General features: G+C 39.4%; 1 protein-coding gene across 4 annotated transcripts in view; it reads left to right on the forward strand.

Moving 5' to 3' along the window:
• Positions 1-11,489, forward strand: part of tnrc6c1 (trinucleotide repeat containing adaptor 6C1) — a 63,087-nt gene extending 51,598 nt beyond the window's left edge. For 3 of the 4 annotated variants that reach the window (XM_082180072.1, XM_082180074.1, XM_082180075.1), the window contains 9 exons: positions 83-166; positions 308-554; positions 1,040-1,204; positions 1,306-1,491; positions 2,060-2,209; positions 3,030-3,245; positions 4,328-4,401; positions 4,499-4,638; positions 4,749-11,489. In XM_082180072.1, coding sequence (XP_082036198.1) covers positions 83-166; positions 308-554; positions 1,040-1,204; positions 1,306-1,491; positions 2,060-2,209; positions 3,030-3,245; positions 4,328-4,401; positions 4,499-4,638; positions 4,749-5,124 — 1,638 coding nt within the window. In that variant the 3' untranslated portion in view covers positions 5,125-11,489. The remainder of the gene's footprint in view (positions 1-82; positions 167-307; positions 555-1,039; positions 1,205-1,305; positions 1,492-2,059; positions 2,210-3,029; positions 3,246-4,327; positions 4,402-4,498; positions 4,639-4,748) is intronic. The other variant, XM_082180073.1, reaches the window with a different exon arrangement.
• Positions 11,490-15,382: the final 3,893 nt, after the last annotated feature.

Raw genomic sequence — 15,382 nt, forward strand, 5'->3', positions numbered from 1 at the left:
AATTTTTATTTGTCAGCATATAATCTTAAATTTCACTCCTAATGTCTCATCCCAATGTAAATTTGTCTCGATGATTTTGCAGGCGTACCAGCGTTTACAAATTCAGCAGCAGATGTTGCAGGCACAGCGCAGTGTTTCTGGGCCCATCCGACAGCAAGAGCAGCAAGTGAGCAGTTCTCTTCCAACTAGTGTCATCATGATACCATTGAAAATGAAAACCCCCAAAAATAAGTTTGTTTGTATTTTTAAATCTCAGCCGCCTTTAAAGTTCAGCCTGCTCTGTGTTCACAAGCATGTCCTCTTGCAGGTTGCACGTACAATCAATAACATGCAGCAACAGATCCAGCAGCACCAGCGGCAGCTGGCTCAGGCTCTGCTGATGAAACAACAGCAGCAGCAGCCGCCCCCCTCACACCCGGGCCTGCATCTCAGCGCAGGCAAATCAGCTCTGGACACATTTCCATCCCATCCCCAGGTCTCCAGCCTCTCTGTTTCCGACCTTCAGACCAAAGAGCCACAGTCTTCTCCAAATTCCTACTCACCCTACCCTATGTGTGAGTTGCCAACACTGTCTGCTGTTGTATTCTTTGTGTTTAGACAAGTAAAGATCCAAACGTTCTTCTATACAAGGTTCGCACAGTCCTAGAAAACCTGGAATTGCCATTGAATTTTTAAAGTCCTGGAAACGTCATGGGAATTTCTGTAGAGAATATATATTTCAAGTTTTTCTCTGCTTTAAAATGGTTCATTAGCTAGATAGTGCTATTTGGTACAGATCAATTTGTTTGCAAGCCATATTGATGTTCAACCTGTGAGCAAATCTTCTTTTTTTTATTATCCATTCTTTTCAATGAGTCAGTCACACCGGTTCACAATGATTGACCTGAATGAATAAATGGCCAATAGGTCCAAATCACAATGATTTTTAAAAACTCCTATTCAGTTACAAATGACTAGAAAGGTCATCAAAAGGTTTTTGGGAACTTATTTTCTCTTTAAATTCACCCCCGCTGATCCTTGCAAATGTGCTTCTCTGTAGCTGGATTAAATCCCAATATGAATGTAAACTGCATGGAGGTGGGTGGCCTGTCCATTAAGGACTCTCCTCAGCCTCAGTCACGCCTGTCACAGTGGACACACCCTAACTCCATGGATAACCTATCTGGGAACTCCTCTCCAATGGAGCCCAACTACAGCAAGCATGGTACGCATCACTGTTACAGTTATCAGTATTGTAAATATGTGGCATAGTGGTTAATTTCAGGCCTGATACTGATGATATTCCATACCACCTATTTTATACAGGGCACTCTGCAGGCCCCAGTCTGGGTCACCCCAGTAAGCCCCAGCTGGATGACTCCTACAGTCCCTACAATCTGATTCCCAGCTCTGAGTCTCCTGCCAGCCCTCTGGCACCTCATGATAGCTGGGGCCAGGGAAAGAACACCAATGACAAGATCTCCAACGGGACCAATATCAACTGGCCTCCAGGTGACTAACTGGCATCTCTAAAATCTCTTTGGACTAGTTTTAGTATTATGATATGATAGTTCTGAAAGGACTCAAAAATATTTGAATACTTTTAGACATTTAGGTCACACTTAAAATAACTGAATGTCATTACACTGGATTAAAAAATACCAAACCATGTAGCCTCTGCAACAAAATAAAATGCATGAATAATTAGCCATTTTTCAACTGACTTTTGCCTAGGTGTTCAGCAGAATAACTACAGGTGTAGGTCTTCCCATTAACATAATCCACTAACGTTTGACAACTGTAAAATATTGAAATACTTTGTTGAACAATACATCTATTATTTTATCATTTGAAGATTTTGTGTGTTTGTGCTATATTTCTTTTAATAAATGCTAATGATTCGATCTAAGTTTCCCAAACTGAGGTTTTCAAAACCCTGTGGGTTTCTGAGATAAAAAATGAGATAAAAATTATTCAGCTGATGAGAAATATATAATGCAAAGATAATCCCACATTTTTAAGTGTTTTCAAATACTATGTGTCATATCTGTCATGATCTGATTTGTATGAAATCCCTCAGAGTTTTGTCCAGGAGTGCCCTGGAAAGGACTGCAGAATATTGACCCTGAGACTGACCCCAATATGACCCCAGGGAGTGTTCCCAGTGGGCCCACCATCAACACCAACATTCAGGATGTTAACCGCTACCTGCTGAGAGACAGGAGTGGAGGTAAGAGGAGCAATCACCTTTTTTCTTCAAAGAAATTATCTTTCAGTGAACTTACTTTCAAATGACACTGGAGCCATAAAGCCTGAACAAATCCCATCATCTTACCATCTCTAGTAAAAATCATATATATATATATTGAATAAAAGGTATTGCGTATTGCACTATTGTTTTTTTCACATAAAGCAACCACTAAGTTTTTTTTTCTTCACTTCTGATTTCCGCTTTGAATTCTTGCCTGCTTTGTTCGGGACACATTGTAGGTTCCACCCCAACTTCCTCACAGGGTGAGGCTCTGCCTCCCTCCAGCGATTGGCCAGTCACTAGCTCTTTCGGTCTGTCCTCTCCCGAGGCAGACAGCACAGGTACAACTCCCAGAATCCCCTTTCCTGCCCTCAGTCCTCCCCATCACAGCCTTTTCTTACCGTTCAACCTAGCATGGGGCCCCAAAACGGGGGCCGCATTCCTGTATATCTAGTGCATCCGACTCAAGAGTGGCCCTTTACCCCTTAGAGAGCTCTGTCCCGACTACATTCATCCGTACATCCCCTCAGTGGTGTTAGTCACACACTGTCCCTTTGTGCAGCATGGTCACCTGCTGTCTGTGATTTTTGTGAGGCATCTTCTCTTATGTCACACATGGGCCTGGACCCCCTCTCTTTCCTATTTGCGGTGGTGCCTCATTGACTATGACTGCTGTGAGAACACATTTCACCACAGTATGTGTGGAGTGCACAGAATTAGGAACAGGAAATAAGATGTCTGTCAGCATACTCTGTTTTCTCTTCTGACCTCTTCACACATTCACACCTCTGATCTACAGGCAAGCTCTCTGACATGAAGTCCACTTGGTCCCCAGGGCCCATCTCACACACCCAGCCTTCTCTCTCTCACGAGCTTTGGAAAGTCCCACAAGGACCCCGCAACACAACTGCTCCCACACGGCCACCTCCGGGCCTGACCAACACCAAGTCCTCGTCCACGTGGGGCGGAAACACCCTGGGACTCGTGGCTGGCTGGAGCGGCTCCTACTCCTCAGGTGTGTGTGTGTGTGTGTTTGTGTCTCTGTGTATGTGAAAGGCGCAGTTTAATCCCAGGCGGATATGTGTTTGCACAGCTATTCGTAGGCGTAGGTGTGGGCATATTGAAACAGCAGTTGAATTTTGTCAGTTGACTGTTTTATGTGGGTGTGAACACTAGTCGAAACGTTGGGGGTTAAATGAGGTGAGGATTGGAACGGTTGGAGCGTTTGCAAGCACGGGCTCTTGTGGTGGAGCAAACTTTTTTTTTTGTGGTCTCGCATATGTCGTGTGTTAGTCAACATTCACACGCTGTTGCTTGATCACACTTTCTTGACTTAACTTAAGCAGTTGTTTACAATACGTCTTTTCTGTACAAAAATCTGATGTCGATTTTCGTACAATGAAAGTGAAGGGTTGACTACGGGTTCTGCGTCATGACATAGGGATGAACCGATATTAATGTTTTGGTCAATACCGATAATCTGTTAATTGTTTTCAGGTTATGGCCAATGGCAAACTCAATACTATTGTGTCTAAATACAATTAAAACCATGAAAACAGTTTAAATTTTACAAGTGGATTAAGGCATTACATTAATGTACAGCATTAACAATGTATATTAATTTTGAGATTTGCTAAGGATTACATTTAACAATGTTATTAAAAATCAGTGTACGTTAGATGATGGCAACGGTAATCTAGATAAAAATAATGGAAAAATATAGAATAAAATAGAAATAATGTCTATTTTATTTAATAAAAGCACATGTTTACAGAGGTGACCTTTTTATATATTATTTTTGTGGAAACCGTGATATTTTTTTTTCAGGATTCTTTAATGAATAGAATGTTCAAAATAACTGGATTTATTTGAAAGAAATATTTTGTAACATTATAAATGTCTTTACTGTCACTTTTCCATCTATTTAATGCATCCTTGCTATATAAATATATTTGTTTCTTTTTTTCTTTTCTTTTTTAAAATCTTGTTTGCCCCAAACTTTAATTTGACACTTTAATTATTAGACTGTTGTAATGTTTATATTAATTGACTATTGTTAACTGTTTGGCATTAAAGTATTGATTTATTGATTCTTAGTAGGTACCACATGGAGTACAGACAGCTCCAGCAGGAGCACTAGCTGGTTGGTTTTGAGAAACCTCACACCTCAGGTATTCTTGTGGCTACTGTTATGTTCATTGACTTATAATTTCTTTATGAATTGTCTGCAGTGTTATAAATCTGCTCTTTCTGTTATGTGATATTTAGATTGATGGTTCAACACTGCGGACACTGTGCATGCAGCATGGCCCGCTTATCACATTCCATCTCAACCTGACGCAGGGCAATGCCGTGGTGCGCTACAGTTCTAAAGAGGAGGCTGCCAAGGCCCAGAAGTCCCTACACATGTACATAAATCTTTCACCTTTCTTTTTTTTCTCTCTTTTTTTTGGAGGAATCAACCTCAACTATATGATCACATTCGTCTGTTCTCTTTCTCTAAATACTTGTGTTTCAGGTGTGTTCTGGGAAACACCACTATACTGGCAGAGTTTGCTGGAGAAGAGGAGGTGAACCGCTTCTTTGCACAGGGTCAGTCCCTCACGCACACCACCAGCTGGCAGGCCAACCCCGGCACCAATCAAACTCGGCTGGGAGGCGGAGGGACGGCGGCCACACACCCCATCGGCCACTGGAACAGCAGCAGTCTGGGAGGAGGCGCAGGCGGGACAGGGTCCGGCGGTAAGGCAAGCAACGAGCTGCTGTGGGGGGGTGTACCGCAGTACTCCAGCCTATGGGGGCCGCCCAGCGGCGAGGACGGTCGAGTGGTCGGCAGCCCCACCCCAATCAATACGCTGCTTCCTGGAGACCTGCTGAGCGGAGAGTCCATGTGAGAGCGCCAAGCGCTCGACCCCCTACCGCAGCGAAATATGAAACTTCAAGAGCAAAAACCAAGCAAATCATTTGGCGATAATCAGCGTCAGTGGAACTGTGAAAAAACAAGAGACAGGAGGCTGAGGCCACACTTGCATAGAGGCTGCTGACCTTCTTCATCTACTTTTTTTTGTTTGGTTTTGCGACTTTTCATCTGTGTTATTTTGATCATTAGGATTGGGTTACAGTATTCTATAGACTTCTTAAGAAGAACCGTGACTAAAAGAGAAGTGAACCTTTACAGAAACTTTTCTCTATTAACTGATACCAGTGTGAAAGTGTATTTTACTACAAACCGATGAGACAAGCTGCCATTTGTTTTAAATTCCTCTGGCTCGAGCACATCCTGTCAGCCCAATCACAGCATATTGCCCTCTCCCCGAAGAAATATGCATCATTCCAAACCAACTCCCTGTGTTTTGGACTGGCTTCTTTTTTTTTTTTTTGTCCTTTTGGATTGTTCGGATTAATTAACAGCACTAAACTTTAGCCTTAACTGCTGATCAGTCCCACTCCACTTGTACTCTGAAGAAACATTTTGAGAATTGCACATTTTCTCATTTCTGAGCCAGGACTGTCATGGGTTGGATGTCAGCCGCAGCATACACGCATTCGTCCTCCTCATTTCCCTCGGTTGCCATCCTGTCCTCGTTACTCTCAAAAGGATGGACATGTATATGACCCCTCTGCACATTTGAGGCATTTATTCTTAAACTGAGAGGACATGTGGACAGCTGAGGAATATATTAACCACTTATCACAACAAAAAAAACTGTACAGGAAACACTTTTTCAGATGGACTACTTTTTTTTCTTTAATTTTCCTAAATGACCTCGGTCTCTCGAAAAACACAAGTCCTCATTGTCGTTCGTCTGACGTGCAATATATGCCACAGACTCTTCCGTCCTTTACGCAGTGCTTTTTTGCCGGCGAAACGGTCGGAGCTCATCTGGGGACGGGAGGGATCAAAGACTCGTCTCCAGCTCCACCACCAAGCATGGGACTGAACAGAAGAGGACTCTGTCAATGTGTAAGCCCATGGTGATGAAACATTCACTAGCACTTCCTCTACACACTCAAGGACAAGTGTGACTACAGGGGCAACAGGGGCTTCAAACCAAATAAGAGGTGTTTCTTGTAACCCAGTAGACAAAGTGCTTTTTTTTTTTTTTCGTTGTTGTTGTATTTGGTACAAAAGTATGGAACAAAGGCGGCGTGGTTTCTTCATAGCACTTAGCAAGAGCGTCAAGCTCCGACTTTAATGCCAACAAATTACACGTGTACGTGTGAAACTGACAAAAAGCAATCTACCGAACTTCATGCTCCTTTTTGAACTCTAAACGGATTTTGCCGTTTCATTTCTTCTTCGTCTTCGTCTTTCCACAGCCTTTCGACTTTGAAATTTAGACATTTCGAAAATGGTAGCAAAACGAAGGGATGTCTGATGAGGGGGAAAAAACACCACAACAAGACTGAAGTGTTCTCGTGTGTTTTTTTTTTTCTTTTCTTTTTTTTTTTTTCAGATGATATATATCAAAGTAAATATCACTGTTAAAGTACTCCAAAATCATTAGCCTTTTTGTCTGGAGATGCTAGACGTGTTGTAATGTTTCTAATGGATTCTGTGGGGCCCCCTGGCCTGGTGGCCCTGCCTACCTGTATGATAAGTGTGGCCATTGAGTGCCTATCTGCTGTGGCGCCTCAGGTGCCCACGCTCTGACTTTTGACCCGCTGTGCCAGGCCGGCGCACCAGATGCCAGAACAGACCTGCCTGGGCCGGAGCAGTGGCTCCTTCAGACCTGGCCAATCAGTACGTACTACTACTGCGCCAGCACTCGACCTCGTCTCAACTTCACTCTCATAGACTCTCTTTCTCCCTCTCATGCAAAGATCACTTTAGCTGGAAGTGGACAGGTTCGTTTCATGTACTTTTTATGATCAATTGGGTTTTTCCCTTCTGGAATTGCCAGTGTTGTTTTTTTTTTGTGTCAACATTGCTGTTGTTATCGTCATTGCTGTTGTTGATGTTATATCGTTATTTTGCGCTTTTTTGTTTTTTGGTCTGTGTGTGTGTGTGTGTGTGTGTGTGTCAATGCAGTGGTCTCTATGGTAGCTGCTCTCACCAGCCCCTCTTGCTGCGCATATGCAGAAAACACTCTGATTAAGAGGCACACCTCAGCGTAAATGGCGGCCGCTAATGTCGCCATGGCTTTTGAAATACGGAATATGGATTGTTTTCGGTCGCGCGCGTAGTTGGCGTAACGAAGAGTAGGTTGATGGTGCCCAGTTTGTCTTCTGCCTCTCCTCTGCACTTTCCTCCGCTTTGGCATCAGAGCCCTGCCAGGCCACACACTGGTGCTTACGACAAAGGGCAGACAGAGTACACTACTTTACCTGGTCGCCTCATCTCACAGTAATAAAAGCAAATGATAACGGAGACTCGGCTCTCCACTTCTATGCAAAGACCGGCCGAGAGGTGCAGTTCACGGCCTTCAGCTTCAATCTGTAGTTCTCTCCAAGCCCACTCTTCAGCTTACCAGTTCATTGTGAGAAGGCAGCTTCCTTACGGTGTAGCCTAAAGAAAGAAACCGGCCCGCTTCATTTGAACTAATGACCAGGCCCTCACTGTTTACTCTCTGAATGATCTCTTACATTATGTACATGCAGTCTCAGGGCAGCCTCAGAGAACCCCTAACTGTTTTATCGTTCCGAGGGGGGCGTAGTCGTGCGTTCTTGCATTATCCGATGTGGCTTTAAAGATGCTGAATGGACCCGGAGAAGGATTCGCAGGAAGTCCCTCTGTTTTTTAGATCCTAATGTACCTATTCTCGATCGTAGACTTAACCTAGACATGAATCTATCAGAGTGGGACTCGTTACTTCTTGAAATGTGTTTTGATGTTTGGTTTTGTAAAGAGCACATGGAGGTGGAGAGGTAGAATGCAGGTTGGCACCAAGACAGACGGGTAGCACCTTGTCCCGGGTATCAAATATACGCCTGGGAGGACTGCTGAGAATTAAACAGGGAATCCAGAATGTTTAGGTGCACTGTAGATGGTTCACATTTTGGTACATCTTTTTTTTAAACCAAAAAAGGTTTTTGTCTCATTATTATTATTATTATTATTATTATTAATGTTATTGTTGAAAAAGGAAACTTTAAATCTGTAGTACACTCTTTGACTGAAGTGCTTCTCTCTGCAAGCCTTTGACGCCCTGATGTGGCGGACAGATGACTCTGGGGTTTGCTGTATTGATGGTATTATATTCTGTCCCGACCCAATACTAGGGGAACGGTACAGATTATTTTCTATTTTTTTTCTTTCTTTTTTTTTTAACAGGTCCAGGTCCACATGGACCTATTGTATCAGGAGGCCTGGGGCACATGCCAGTTGATACCAAGTCTTAAAAGGGGGAAATCCCTTTCTGGAAGAATTCTTTTTTTCTTTTCTTTTTTTTTTTTACTTCACACTCGAGTGACACTAGCAACAATCACTATTGCCTGTTTTTGAAGATATATATATACATATATATTTTTAACTGCCTTTCTCTAAGCTGTACTCGAGACCACAGATTAAAAAAAAAAAAACAAAAAAAAAAACGAACATCCAAAACTTAAAATCCAGAGGAATGCCTGGCAGACTAGCTAGCTAGCTAAAAAGTGGGCATACTGGGTCTTATCTATAGGACTAATGTACCCCAGCTCCACGAGAATGGCTCAGATGCAACTTTGTGTAGGTAAGAAGTCCGCTTCGATCGTACAAAATAACAGGGGCAGGGCCTGGGTGGAGATAACCTCTAAGAAAATCAAATCCTTTGGCTAGAATATGCACATGCTGGTTGATATACATGTACATCTGAAATCCTGTGTATGTATAGAACTGGTTATATATATTTTTTTTTTCATTTACTTTTACTTTTTTTTTCAGGCCTGAGTAACCCCCTGTTTCCTTCTCTCCATGAATTTAACTAGATGATAAAGGCATAAACATATCAAAATTATACAAATGACAAAAACACAAATACTTGAATCAAAAGAAGCGCCAATAATGTAATGTGAAATTTTTTGTAATAATTTTGTCATTCATACACTTCCAAGCTTTTTGATAACATCAGTTCAAACTGAACGAAAAAATAAAAAAAGTATAAAAAAAAAATAAAAAAACAAAGATAAAAAAAAATGCAAAACGACATCGGTTGTATGTGAGTGTTTGCACAAGATTGCGTGTACTGTATGACGGATGAATGCGTTCCTTTGCCTGTGTGAGTGAGTTCAAACCAATGTATGCTAGTGATTACAGTGGATTTGTTTGCGCCTTTGTTTCATCTTAGAGTTTTTTTTGTCTTTCTTTTGTTGGCTAGTCAAAAATATATTCGGATGTGTATTGTTATTGTATTTGTTATTAGCTTTGTTATTAGAGTTGCACTGAGTGTCTGCTTCCCCTCATTCAGCTAATCGTACAACATGATATTAAAGTACTAAGGGGACAAGGTGACAATTCATGTGTTAATGTTTACTCAAGGACTTATTGAGAAAAATAACAAGTGTGTTTTTTATCTGTAATACGATTATCTACCTTATAGTGGCTTTTATTGTGGAATAATCCATGATAAAGAAATGGATTATTTTGAGTATTGCACCATTTTTGTTTTCAGATTATAAACAGACAAAAATGCAAAATACAAAAAAAAAAAAAAAAAAGTATATGAAAATGAAATGTGGGGGGGCAGGGGGGGTGGGATCTTTTTGAAGAACTGTGGCCATAGATCGATGTAGAGGGACTTGTAACTCCCCATGTTACACCCTGATGAGCTGGATAGACATCTGGAGAAGAGTTTCTTACAAGACTCATTTCAGAGGTGCCTACCTTTCTGGTTTGCTTTTTTTTTTTTTTTTTTATGTTAATTTCTGTTCTAGTTTTCTTTGTGCAAGGCCACCAACAGTTTACAAACATTTCATGTTTTTCTGAAGTTCAAGGAAAAGGAATGTTACGATGGGATTGTCATGAGAAGCGAAAAGAAAGAAAATCCTAAAGGACATATACTTCCATCAAATGAATAACAAAAAACACTTTACAGAATGAAGATTATTGTGCTACTTGCAGAACTCTGGGATTGATCAGTGTTGTCATGTTTTTGTTTTTATTTATGTTGGCAATGTTACTTTCATAGATTATCAAAGCCTGTAATTTTTTTATTTTTTTTTTAAAGAGAAAAGAAGACATAGTTGTTCACTATCTTGCACACACAAAAAAAGTGGATCATGTCTCAGGAAGGCAAGGGTTCCAGAGTACCAACTCCACGCCATTTAATGTTTGTTTTTAGAGAAAGAGGATAACAGAAAAAAAAAAAAACATAAGCACTGAAGGTTATGGATTTCAGAAGAAGAAAATACCTTTGTTTCTAAATCCGTAGCAGTTACATATTTACCAAATAATGAACTCTTAATGAACTTTAAAAAATGGAGTGCTTTATATATAAATCTCTATATTGAAATTGCTTTACATTTTAAACAAAATGATCAATGATTTTGATTGTTCAAAAGACGGTGAAAGAACATACAAATGCTGTATGTGTGATTCTTTATTGTATTTTCTTAACATGAGGTCCCTTCCTGTTGAAATCAGGACCATTGTGCATTACTATTTCTTTCCTCTTTGTCATTCTGTCTCCTGTGGCGGGTATTACATGATGAGAAGTAAAAACGAGGGGTTGGGAGCAGGGTTTCTGTATCAATTTGATCAATTTAAAGAGGAAAAAAAAAGCTGGTTTATACGGATCATGATCTATGCACAAGGGGGGTGGGGTTCTTAAAGCCTTTGTGACCCATCTCTCACTGGGATTAGAGGGAATCTTTTTTTTTTGTCCTTTTTTTGTGCTCATTTGCTCTGTTGTCTCCCTCCCCCACCAACCCCATCTTACTTCCCATTTTTTATGTTTCTTGCATACAGTACATCGCCATGCTGTGTATTCCTAAACCAATGAACGTCTCATTCTGAAGCACTGTGGGGTTTTTTTGTAGCCCATGACTTTCAAGGTTGTCTGTGTTCTTTGTGTGACTGACTGAGTGAGTGAGTGAGTGAGTGAGTGTTACTGGGATGAGTGTAGGTGGAGATACTGGGTTGCTTTTGCCTTTTGTCAAGGAATATGTCTGTACTGAGATTTTAAGAAGTCAATGGCTTTTGATGGGGTTTTTTTCCCTCTCTTTTCCTCTTTTTCTCTCTCCTCATAGAATGTGATTGTTGACATGCACCGAAAAAAAATGTTTTCAACTATGGAGCTTCTTTCAAACAATTAATAAATTGCATTTTTGTTCTTGGCTGTAATGAATTTGGTTTGGTCATTGCGTATTAGTGTTGTGATGAATACAGGTAAAGTGGGATGCTTAAGCTTAATAACTTGTCATTGTACTCTTCCAATAGGATGAAAAATTATTTGGTAAAGTAGTGTGGGATGACATTAGATGCCCATGACAAATTATTAGAAAGTATCCAACCTGTATTCACCCTTAAAATAAGAATATTTTATATTTCTTCTTTAGTAATTTAAAACAACCAGGTTAATGGAAGCACTTTTAACCCAATTTGATCATTTTTATCCCAGTAAATTGTTATACTATTATTATTTTTATTATTATTATTATATAATATACTTATAATAATTATTGTAATACTTAATTAAATATGTTTTGTCTGTATATTGTCATTTGCAATTATGTTGCCATGGCAGTTAATTATGCATTACAATAATTAAGATGACAGAATATTTGTACTTTTTTATTTATTTGTCATATCACAGGACAGAGAAATATATACATTTTAGCTATAGGCCACTTTGTCTAAAAGCAATAGGCCACTTAAACTGTGTAGTTGTAAATGGATCCAAATATCACATAAAAGCTGCCATTTTTTCTTCTTTTTTCTGATGCTGATGCCACTTGATCTGTCCTTTTGGGGATCTGTGGTTTTCCCAGCATAGTCTTTCTATTGGATTTGGTCCAGCCTGGAGCAGATGTTTCAGGCTCATGGTGGACAGATCCGATAATGGTTTGCACTGCTTCCTTGCACACTCGACATGTCTTCATAAATCGGAACTGCAGTTTGATGCTCTGGCTGAGCATTTGGCTTTTTCTGAGGACAAGAAAGAGGGGTAATTTTAACTTTAAGAATGGCACACTATTGCTTATTTGCTAAATGAAGTGTTCAGCTGTGTGACCTTACATGTGTCAAAAAGAGAGCGATAACTGTGAGTAGGAGCAGACTCACTCCCACAGAGATGGTATAGATGAGCAGAGAATACCTCCTACAGGAGCACTGCTCACCTAAATCAAACAATGAGAGTATGAGGTCAGATGTGAGCTTACTTTTCCATCACTACAGCTAAATATATTTGGGCTAGCGGTGGGGTCTTATCTCATGTTTTGTTTTTTTCCAATTTCCAACCTCTATCTGACTCATAGTGACGGTTTTAATTCAATATTAAAATGTGACTCTGGACTACAAAACCAGTCACAAGGGTAATGTTTTTTTTAAATTAAGATTTATACATAATCTGAATAAATAAGCTTTCCATTGATTTATGGTGTAACTATTTGAAAATCGCAGGAAAAAATCGAAACATTGAGAAAATCGCCTTTAATGCTGTCCATTTATGTTGGCGATAGTGCTGCATCCACTCACAAAAATAAACTTTATATATATTTACGGTAGGAAATTTACTAAATATCTTCATGGAACATATTCTAATGATTTTTGGCATAAAAGAAAAATGTATAATTTGGACCCATACAATGTATTGCTGGTCCAGGGTCACATAAATATAATTGACAGGTTGTCCCAACCTTGCGCAATTAAACATCAGCAGAAATGCAGTGCAGAACTCCACCAATATATAATTTTTTTTTTATTATTGAATATAAAGAAACATTTTCCAACCTGCCGCATTCACAAACAGAAAAAGGGCTGTTGCGTTCACCGAATCCTGATCTGATGCATTTCCCGAGAAATCACAGACATAAAGCCCCGTGTCTGTGCGTCTTAAATCAGAAAGAGTCACAGTAATTTCGCCTGTCTGGAGAAAATTCGGCTGTCCGGAGATCTTGATACGTCCCTCAATTCCTGGATCTGCTCTCACGCTTTCATCTTCAGAGATGTTCATCACGCTTTCTGAATGAGCAAACCTTCGCCGCAGGTACAGAAGCGATGGGGGTGATTTACTTGCTTGTGTAACACAAAATATGTCCACTGATTCACCCTCAAGCCTTTGGATGTAATGATAATTTTGAAATGCTGAAAAGTGTTAATGAAAGGATTAAACTCATGAAATTGCATGCTTTTGCATTGTTGGCCATATGTATAACACACTTTTTTATCAAGCTCTATACACATACAACAGATTAGTTTACTGGTGTACCCCTATTACAGAGTAGGCCAATCAATAACTTAAAATGGTTATGTATAATAAATTCTACATACTTCAAATGTATATGTTTAAAATCATCACCTGTTGTTATGCTGCATGTTCAAAAAGTCTGATGAGACACCTGTACTATATTAGCATACATCTGAGGTTAATCAGTGTTATTGATATAAAATTTTAAAAAATGAAATGTTTGAGATTGAATGCTTAATTTCTGAAATGTTTTTCAAGTAACCTAGACTGAAATTTAACAGCTTATAATAAACACTATGGTATCCCATTCAGAGTGACGTACCTAAAGTTTGCTCCAATAAAATCCAGAGAAATAAACAGGCTCTCATAGTGCACTTATTAAATGTTTTAAATATCCATGACAAGTTACACATGCATCTCTCCTCAAAGCGTTGATTCTGCTTCTAGGACTGTTCTCTTCATCTCGGCAGAGCTCCACCCAAGCACAGGAAGTTCAGCAGACACGCATATTATTTTTTTTAGTGTAGGCAGGGTAGTGTGTTACTACTGAAAGTACAGCGTCATATAAATATGATTTGTAGAGTAAATGTTTCCACATTTGTACCAACATATTTTCTTCTCTGGCAGTTTATTCCAGCACTGACATTGTTCATCATTCATTTGAAGCACATTATTTCAAGTAATTTAAAGCTTAGATTTGCAGGAAACTTCTCTTATTCTTTATGAATTCTTTCCTTCTGTACTCTCATCCTTTTGACAGTTTAATTAATACACTTAATATTGTTGTTCAGTTGTTACTTGCCCGGTTTCACAGACAAGGCTTAAGCTAGTCCCAGACTAAAATACATGTTTGAGCTGTTTTAACTTAAAGCAACTTCCACTGACATATATAAAATATGTCGGTGCCATTGTTTTTTGGTTTTTTAAGGCACGTTTATAAAAGCTACTTAAATGTCCTAATTGAATGAAGCCCTGTCTGTGAAACCAGGCCTATATATATGACCAAATATACATATAAAGAATACACAGCTCATTCGTTTTTATTTTAGTTTTTATTATTTTCAAATGGGACAAAAGGAAAAGGCAACTCACTTTGTGCTGCACTTTACTGGAAAGATAAACTCAAAACTCTGAAAAAAAAATCTCAGTTTACCCTGTACAAAGGAAAATGAGTACAGATATAGAAAATTGAGGACTAAACCTAACCAAACTTACCAGGCAAAAAATTAGTTGACAGTGAACCAGAAAGCAGTGTCTTTTGCTTTTAACCAAATCTCAACTCTGTAAAGGGGGTCCTGGGTAACGTTTTCCTTAAAAATCAAGGAAACTGATCAGTAGCAAACGGACAGATATAAGAAACAAAGAACCACAAAAAACAAAACTCACAGACAGTACTTTACAAAAACACAAAACCATCGGATTCATACGGTTGGCTAGATGCTAAATGATTCCTTGAAGTAGTTGTTCTGTGGATTGATACCATTAGTGCCATGCCAAACATCTCCAAAACCAGTGAAAGGATTTCAATGAATATTCTGGATTTTCAACAATGCTTGTGGACAGAATCTGTGGCATCCTGAAAAATGTCATCTCATCCTTCGGTTTGTAAAAATGGGAACTACATTACACACATGTAATGTTTATATGCAAGTTGCATTTTCTAAGGACTTGTTAGCTAGCATAACTGCTAAACTTTCATTAATTGCATATCCATTTCCCATTTGTTTAGTACAAACTGTGAGACGAGTCATTGTCTGTGCTAATCGACAGAATGCCATAGATGTAGTTGAAAATAACAACATATTCTATTAACACACTACCATTCAAA

This window comes from Leuciscus leuciscus, assembly GCF_965113295.1.
Source record: "Leuciscus leuciscus genome assembly, chromosome: 1".
NCBI lineage: Eukaryota > Metazoa > Chordata > Actinopteri > Cypriniformes > Leuciscidae > Leuciscus > Leuciscus leuciscus.